The sequence below is a fragment of the Diaphorina citri genome, unplaced genomic scaffold, assembly GCF_000475195.1.
Source record: "Diaphorina citri unplaced genomic scaffold, Diaci psyllid genome assembly version 1.1 scaffold360, whole genome shotgun sequence".
NCBI classification, from domain to species: Eukaryota; Metazoa; Arthropoda; class Insecta; order Hemiptera; family Psyllidae; genus Diaphorina; species Diaphorina citri.
In genome coordinates this window covers 187,289-195,930 of record NW_007377795.1, presented here as the reverse complement: position 1 = coordinate 195,930, position 8,642 = coordinate 187,289, and the positions used below count along the sequence as shown (strand labels likewise).

General features: G+C 36.0%; 3 protein-coding genes across 3 annotated transcripts in view; 1 reads left to right on the top strand and 2 right to left on the bottom strand.

Annotated features, from left to right (window-relative positions):
• Window positions 1-3,717, bottom strand: part of LOC103508031 — a 5,238-nt gene extending 1,521 nt beyond the window's left edge. Inside the window, exons 1-4 of the mRNA XM_026822751.1 lie at window positions 3,514-3,717; window positions 2,882-3,035; window positions 2,507-2,640; window positions 1,962-2,181 (exon numbers count right to left, since the gene is read on the bottom strand). Coding sequence (XP_026678552.1) covers window positions 1,962-2,181; window positions 2,507-2,640; window positions 2,882-3,035; window positions 3,514-3,687 — 682 coding nt within the window. The 5' untranslated portion in view covers window positions 3,688-3,717. The remainder of the gene's footprint in view (window positions 1-1,961; window positions 2,182-2,506; window positions 2,641-2,881; window positions 3,036-3,513) is intronic.
• A 252-nt stretch (window positions 3,718-3,969) lies between these two features.
• On the top strand, window positions 3,970-5,224 carry LOC103508030 (motile sperm domain-containing protein 1-like). The gene is made up of 3 exons (XM_008472556.3): window positions 3,970-4,269; window positions 4,570-4,728; window positions 4,982-5,224. Exons 2-3 carry the CDS (start codon window positions 4,587-4,589, stop codon window positions 5,167-5,169), a joined length of 330 nt encoding a protein of 109 aa, XP_008470778.1. The 5' UTR covers window positions 3,970-4,269; window positions 4,570-4,586; the 3' UTR covers window positions 5,170-5,224.
• A 25-nt stretch (window positions 5,225-5,249) lies between these two features.
• On the bottom strand, window positions 5,250-6,678 carry LOC103508029 (ATPase family AAA domain-containing protein 1-like). Its single transcript, XM_026822750.1, has 3 exons — window positions 6,640-6,678; window positions 6,059-6,155; window positions 5,250-5,443 (listed from the first exon to the last, which is right to left on the bottom strand). Exons 1-3 carry the CDS (start codon window positions 6,676-6,678, stop codon window positions 5,250-5,252), a joined length of 330 nt encoding a protein of 109 aa, XP_026678551.1.
• Between the last annotated feature and the right edge of the window lie 1,964 nt (window positions 6,679-8,642).

Genomic DNA, 8,642 nt, shown 5'->3' with positions numbered 1-8,642 from the left:
TATTTTCACACCCCCCCCCCCCCCCATAAATAAATTTTCAAAAAGCCCAACCCTCCGTTCACTTCTCACAACACACCACTCCCTCTTCTCTCATATCTGAGGAAGCATAAGTCATAAACTCGACCTAATGTTTACTTCTAAACTTCCAAAGTAAACAAAATACCTGCATGTCTTTATCTCGGTAAAGACCAGGAAGTAATCCTAGGTCTCAGGTATCACACATTCCATGTTAGATTTGGACTCGTGCCAAATTTTCAAATGGATTTAAATAAATTGGATTACCTGTGTCTTTGTGTGTATGACCAAATCTTGACCATCTCGAAACTTCGACCGAATAAAACTGGTGGGCAAAAGTAGCCATATCATTAAGGTCGGGGCTTACTTCGGATTATCATCTGATTGAGATTAATCCTATTTTTTATTATTATTATTGTTATTATTATTTATTATTGCTGTTGTTCTTGTTGTTGGTGATGATATTCTCACTCTTGATAAAGGGAACTGTACGTAACTGCTGAGGGCTTATCACCTCTAAAGCAAAGAGAGGAGGAAAACAGCAATGAGACGTACAAAAAAGACCTCTCCGAGGCTTATATTTCGGGGTAAAGAGCCCTAAAATGTGGGTTAAGCTTATACGAATCTACGAAGCTAGCCGTTCCGAGAACGAACCTTATCTGTTGAGGATGAATTCTGCCCGGGCGTGAATCGAACCCGCCACCTAACGCTTATATGGCAGAAGGGCTACCCTCCAAGGTAACGAATCCTATAATGAAGTAATCTACCTAATCTCAATCACGAAACAATACAACTTCGTAAGCCCCAACATCCAGTCAAATTAAATGACAAATTTAAAAAAATACGTCTAATAAATTATTAGAAGATCTCGTTCGATTAGGTGCCTAGTTTAAAAAAAAAAAAAAAAAAAAAAAAAAAAAAAATACTTTTAAAGTCATTAGAAAAAAGGCATGCATTTTTTCCCCCTGAAATGGTCAGAATGGAGGTCAGGAATCATTAGGGTAAATTTGATTGTCAAACAAATGCACCTTCTGATGAGTCCAAAAGTGATTTAGATGTAGGGGCAACTGCCCCAAAGGATGGGTTATTAGACTGTCAAATTAGGACATGTATTCCCTATGTCTCAACAATTTAATATTGCACCACTTTATTTAATGGGTTGAGCTTATAGATACGAATCTTCCTCACATAGTAAAAGTAAGTACTTATGCATCTAATGGTTGAGAAGAAAGGAAATGGAGTCTGCCTGGGGGACTTTAAACAGGAAGGATACCAGCCTGAAATTTTCCTCGATAAAAAAATAGCAAAAGGTTGAGTGCACAGAGCATCCACTTGTTTAAGAGGCTGACGAAAAACGTCTGTACAAAGAAAAAGAGAATCAGATTGATTGAGAGGAAAAGGTACATAAATAATAATGAAGTACCTTTAGGAGCTTTTGTAAGCTTAGATTTGGCAAAAGCAGCTTAACTCCATACACAGAAAGCCCACTCTAAGACTTAGATGTAGGGGTAACTGTTCCAAAGGATGGGTTATTATTATTATTAGTGCTTTATTTAGACTGTCAAATTAGGACATTTATTCCCTATGTCTCAACAGTTTAATATTGCACCACTTTATTTAATGGGTTGAGCTTATAGGTACGAATCTTCCTCACATAGTAAAAGTACCTATGCATCTAATGGTTGAGAAGAAAGGAAATGGAGTCTGCCTGAGGATACCAGGAAGGATACCAGCCTGAAATTTTCCTTGATAAATAAATAGCAAAAGGTTAAGTGCGGAGAGCATCCACTTGTAATTTTTTTGTAGCCCAAACCAAATGTAGAACAAAGCAATGACCCTAGGGCTGATTGAGAGGCTGACGAAAAACGTCTGTACAAGGAAAAAGACAAATAAAAAGAGAATCAGATTGATTGAGAGGAAAAGGTACATAAATAATAATGAAGTACCTTTAGGAGCTTTTGTAAGCTTAGATTTGGCAAACATTTCCTTGTGTTTAATAGGAAAAATAACTGTTTGCTTTAGATCTTTGATGGTGCCATCCAGCCCAGCTATGTGCTCCCATGATACGTTAATATCAGCAGGATCAACTAGATGACTAGCAATGGACATTTCATGATCTGTGAAAGAATCCATGTTTATTTTCAAGGTCTTCAATTTCCTCTCAGCCTGAAACACAAAGGAGATAACATTTCATTAAAATATGTGGCAGTGTAGGATAAGGCATTTTATTCTTGAGCTGGAGCAGAACAAAAGTTAATCATTTTCCTTTAGATATGTGTAAATAGTGAACAAGTTATAAAAAAGAACTACCCTTTTCAGTGAACTACTCAGCTAATGAGTCAGATCCTAACTCCCAATACCAAAGGGAGTTGAATAGTGAAAAATACATGTGGTCACCTACATGTTTTAGGGTATGACACATTGTCTGAGTAGTCCACCAAACTGGTTCTTTTTTTTTATAACTTACATAGAATTAGAGCACAAATCTTACCATATCTCTGAGTTCTTTCTTTTGCTTTTTGGTTGGATCCAACTCTTTGACAAGCCATTTGACAAGGAAATATGAAGAGACACCAACAACACCAAGCTTGATGGCATTTACTATAAGCTCATTTGATTTTGAACCTGTAAAAACAAAGATGTGTACAGGAGCACTGTTATGATGGTTACAAATATATGATGGTTGTGAAATTATTTTTCAAGGTTTCTCTTGTATAAAATGCATTTTTCATTTAAATTCCCTTTAGGGATAAGATATTCTGTACTTTTAAAGTCATTAGAAAAAAGGCATGCATTTTTTCCCCTGAAATGGTCAGAATGGAGGTCAGGAATCATTAGGGTAAATTTGATTGTCAAACAAATGCACCTTCTGATGAGTCCAAAAGTGAGTTGATGCCATATTGTATGGAGAAGTACACATTATTCATGAACCATAATGATATAAAAATGAAGCTGAACACAAATTCTGACAGGGGAATGACAAACAGTGGCTCCCTGTTCTTACCTGACATCTTTGACACCTAGAACAAACAAATAAGAGTACATCATAATCATTAAATAACCAACCATGTGAGTTTTTTAACTGGCTGATTTTTATATTTCATGTATATTTGTTTCACCATAACTGATAAATAAGTAATTAGTTGAATTTGATGGGTCAAATACAGATTCAATACAAAGAAGACAGCAGCTGAGATCAACAACCTTGTGTGTAGAAAACCATGACTTTTGGCCATTTTAGTTTAACTCGTCAAATTACAAGACCCAATTCAGGGCAGTGTACAGGCCTTCTTTTGAAACAAGTTGTTTAGTTCATTGTACCACTGATGTTATTAAACAAGCTGGATATTTGTATTTTTTGTCTTCCTTCATGGATTGTGTGGACAACTGGACAAGACAGCGCTGAGTCAAACCACTCCTGTAGGTACTTCTTATGGCTTGATAATCAATTCATCTGATTTGACTAAGTTAGCTCCAGGAACTGGTGAGTTTTCTTACCTTTTTCTTAATTTCCCTTCTTCTTTCTATTGTTTGTATTTCAGTACTTGTTACTCGTAGTAATTCGTCAATTTCTTCACAAACCTCTCTTATTCTTTTATTACCTCTTGGCCTCTTGCCTCTTGACCTTTTTCTTTTTCCCACTGATGCACTGATTTTGATTCTAGAATCCATTGATGAGAATCGATGAAACTTGAATAATAAATTTTTGCGGCACTTTTTGTTACCGACGCCGGCAAATTTTAAATGCCACATCTGACAACCATGTAGTACGCATCGATGAAACTTGCATGGAGGTATGAATAAAATATTCATACCTCCATGGAAACTTGAATAATAAATTTTTGCGGCACTTTTTGTTACCGACGCCGGCAAATTTTAAATGCCACATCTGACAACCATGTAGTACGCATGCGCATTCACCCCATTTTTTATAAACAAAAAAGTAGGTAGGTAGTTAGGTACCTACAAGAGATAACATTTTTTTATCAAAAGAAAAAAGAAAAAGAAGAGAAAGAGAATATAGAATAAAGTAGAATTACCTAACTGTCAAAATTTCAAGTTAATATTCAGTTAATCAGTTTTGATACCTTGCTTTGTACCCGATACTTGGTAGATATAATCATTCTTTAACCTCAGGAATTTAGAAGATCAAGCAATATGTAATAGGAGAGGTTCAAAGGTTTTGTCCAAGAATATCAATCTCTAGAAGTCTAGATTCTCTAGGGCTCTCAAATTTGATTGCTCCTGCTTTGTGTAAGTAATACCATAGATTAATGACATAAACATAGAGAACCAAGACCATTGTCACGAAAGAAAGAATCTTTATAATTCTTGCCAAACACTGTGATTTGACTGGTTCACCCCTGGTTTGACTCTGTTGTCCCATTTTGTTATTTTTTCCACTACCTAAGTATTACCTTTTGAATGATCTGACACAGTATAAAAAATAGCATGTGAAGTCACTTTTAAGGAATGACCCTGGTATGTTACTCGTAACTAAAAAATTTAACTTCTCGGTTATTATTTATTTTATTCTCTTTCCAATGGTTTTAGGATAAAATCTATATGGAATGCAGACAGGGTGGCCATTGCAAGGTCATGTACCCGTATTTGTCTCCAATACAGAAGTAGTATTCTACATTGGAGATCCTAGAAAACATACCAATACTGTGACAGTATTGAATCCCTATGATATTGACATCTCATACCAAGGTAAGTATATGTTTCTAATAAGTACTGATGTAGGTATTGCAACATTACTACCAGCTTACCTACTTCATAAAAAAAAAAAAAAAAAAAAAAAAAAAAAAAAAAAAAAAAAAACCACACAAACAAACAATATTACTGTACTTTATGTTTAAATTTCAACAGATTTCATAGTTGACAGTATGGAGCTTTAAAGAAATGATCTCTACTTGAGGAAACTGTAGTTTACTTTAATCACTTAGTATTTTCCTTTCCCCAGTTTTCAGCACTGTCACAGGAGATGAGAAGTATACTGTGGTTGAACCTCGTGGCAGTATTAAACCAAAACATTGTAAAGACTTCATTCTCCGACACAATGCACCCTATCCCTCCAACTGTGGTGTGACAGATAAATTCCGGATAAAGATCTATGACAATGTCACCAAACAAGTAAGTATAAATTTGTAGTCTTACTTGAATAGTATCAGAACATTCTCAGTCTTAGATAGTGTGAACATTCATTCAATATCATTGTTACATATTTGTGTCTATCTAAAACCAACATAATATAATATCCGGCGTAGAATGGCGGGATCCAAATCATGTGGCCTATTAGTGGCTCCCATGACGATACATACACACTCATTATCCGTGGCCAAACCATCCCACAGTGACATAAACTGAGCTTTCATCATGGCAGTAGCCTCGTGATCAGAGGATGAGCGGGCACGGAGGAATGAATCTGAGGAAACGAAATGTGTATGTCTTCAAATAAACGGACTACATAAATGTCTTTCAGGGTGTGTTTATGAACAGGGCTGAGATGAGCTCGGACGACGTGAGATAGCTGTCCCGGCGGCAATTTTTAAAATTCATTTTATATTTATTTTTGTTTGCTCAAAAACAGTTCAAAATAGAGTCGACTAGTCCATAAAAAAATGAAAATGAAATAAAACCCAGAATATTTTACAAATAGTGAAGAAGTATATGTTTATCATTTCAACCTACCTAGCTACCAGTAGCTCGCGATTGATGGGTTGGCGATCCCTGGTCTAATGGCTAGAACCACAATCAGAATTGAAACTTCTTTTTGCCAGTCTAGTAAGCTTGGAGGGTAGTGTTTGCTTTGTACGCGCTGAGTCGCGGGTTTGATTTCCGCCCGGGACTGACTTTATCCTAAACAGACAAGGTTAGTTCTTGGAAGGACTGGCTTTTTCCTATTACCTATGTCTTTTCTCTCTTTGATTTTGGGACGATAAGATCTCCGTTGTTACAGTTCCCTAGATCAAACCTCTTGAAAATCAATCCTCATTAATCAGATAGGTACTTGGAAAAATCAAGCAGCTTGCTGTCTCACCTATTTCGTCAATGAAAATAATGCAGGGCTGAATTTTCCTCGCGACAGAAAAAGTAGCAGCGGCCAACTTCTGACTCTCTCCACGCTGCCAGAATGACTTTCAAGGTACAGGTATACCTCGTTCTGTACTTTATAGTTCGTCTCTCACCTTTTTTTTTATCAGATTGTTTGGTGGACGGTTCTCCCTTCTTACTTTCAAAATTGTTCCTTTTTCCGTCAAGTTTTGTTTATTTTTTCCTCCTGGATAGGCACTGTGTTTCAAACTTTTGTATATTTCTGTAAAGAACCCTCACAGTCCCTCAGTGTAGTCGTAAAATCGTGGGGTTCATAGGTCTTTTTTTAGTATGCTTACTGAAGATTACGGGAGATCTTTGTAAGTCTGAATAATAATTGATTTTTCCTCTATGAGGATTTTCAGGTTCAAATGCTGATCTTTTTTAAAATAGTGATACATGAAGATTCCATGATTTAAGTTGGTAGGTAATTAGGGTAAAATTGGTAGAAAATTGTGGTATGGAGTGGTCTTTGACGCATGCTACTTCCGAAATCTTTGGAACTGGTTTGTTTGTTCAATTTATAGCTAGTAATTCAGACTTCATATTCTTCATCAGCTTATTCATGTTCTTTATGATCAGCTATCGAGAATTTGGTGTGTTGATTATTTGAAGTAGACCAAATTCACAACGTAACAACAATCATGTCGTGCGTAACCTCAATCGAGCAACCTCCAGATTACAAGACCGCAACTCTAACCGCATGGATCAATAGATAGGTACCTATCCGAGAGGCATTGAACTTAAAATTAAAAATCAAGATCCACTGTTGTGAATGATTTGATTTTGAAAAAATGCTGCGTGCAGTATTTTTTTGTCACCCTGTACTACATGTATACCTTCAAACTAGGATAAGTATATAAAGTACATAGTTCTAGCTCAGGTAACTCAGGGACGCAACTCGGATGATAAAATTTCAGAAATGGGACGCAAATCGGACGGACGCAACTCGGATTTCACAGTCGGGACGCAAGTCAGATCCCCCCGGAATCTGATTGGTTGATTAAAAAAAAAAAAAAATCTAAAAATTAAGGCAATCAATCAGATTGCTTAAGTAAACCGAGATAAAACTTAAACGGAGTTTAGACTCACTTTGTGGACCCAGGCCTAAAAATGTTATTTATATTATTATTTTCAAAAAGGTTTGAAAGAGGGAACTGTAACTGCTAAGGTATTATCGTTCCGAAATCGAAGAATAGCAGGAAGTCAGCCGTTCCGAGAACGAACATTATCCGTTCAGGATAACATCCGCCATGGGCGATAATCAAACCCGCGGCCTTGCGCTTACAAGGCAGACGCGCGACTAACCAAGTTGGATATTTTTTGAAGAGTTTAAACAACTACACAAGTCCATCAAAGTTTCATTGTTGTTTAACTTCTTCACCTACATTCTTATTTTGTTCTTCATATCTCCAACCTACCTAATCCAAAGTTCTATGCTAGGCTGGCATAAGGAGGTTTTTTCCTTCCAAGGAGGAAGGTTTTCTGATCATACTTGTGTGTATTTTAGGTACTTACTATTATCATCCATCTTTTTTTTTTTTACTAATGCGAATGGGGACTTTTGGGTTTCAGGTATGGTGGCATTGACAATATTCCGACCTTGAATTGACACCTGATGACCGCAAGGGTCACTAATGAGTTGACATTTGACATGCTATTGAATCAAGTTATGTAGTGTGAAGGTATTGGAGACAAATCACATGTTTGTAGAGAGGGCCCTCGAGCAAAAGGTGAAAATGAGTACAAAAGGGTGGAAGACGAAATACAGTGACAAAGTGTGTAAACACATAGAAAAACAAGAGGGACAAGTTATGGGAAAGAGGAGGGGAGAAAATACAGGTAGAATGAAAAATCCAGGAATGGCATTTGATGTAAAATGCCTTGTTTTGCAAAAATAAATTATCCATTATCTTTTTAATTGAGAATCTCACAAGTTCTAATGATTAACTTGACTTATTACTTTTGTTAGGTGTCTGCTTTTGCACGGATTTCTCTGTCAATAACCTGTAATCCTATGTTGGTTATTTTATTTTTCATATGAATGACGAGTGAGCACTAACCTTTAGGGAGAAACGGTAAAAGATTTCAAATCAGTTATTGGCTAATTTAATTTTAATATTCACAATAATCTGATGCTTACATTTACTGTACAGTAGGACTGTCTACCTGGTCATAAGTATACCCTCCTTTAATTATTTTGAGGTCAATTGTAACAAAGAAAGAACAACGGGAAATTTAACAACACAATTCAGATTTGTAAAACAAAAAATATGTAAATGAGAATACCTAGCTACCATAAAGGAAAATTTCCACAGTTATAAACGAGTTTATTTTCAAGGTCCTCTATTCTTTGTTACCTATACTTAATGTAGGTCTACGTAGCAGTCAGTATCAGCTATAGTCCCCTATGACGAATATAAAATAATATTCTATCATGAATTAATCATGGACACAATAATTTTTTGTTTTTCATGTTTATTTTCTCCGATTTATCAATTATTTGCGTGCGTCTTTGTGTTATTTCTTTG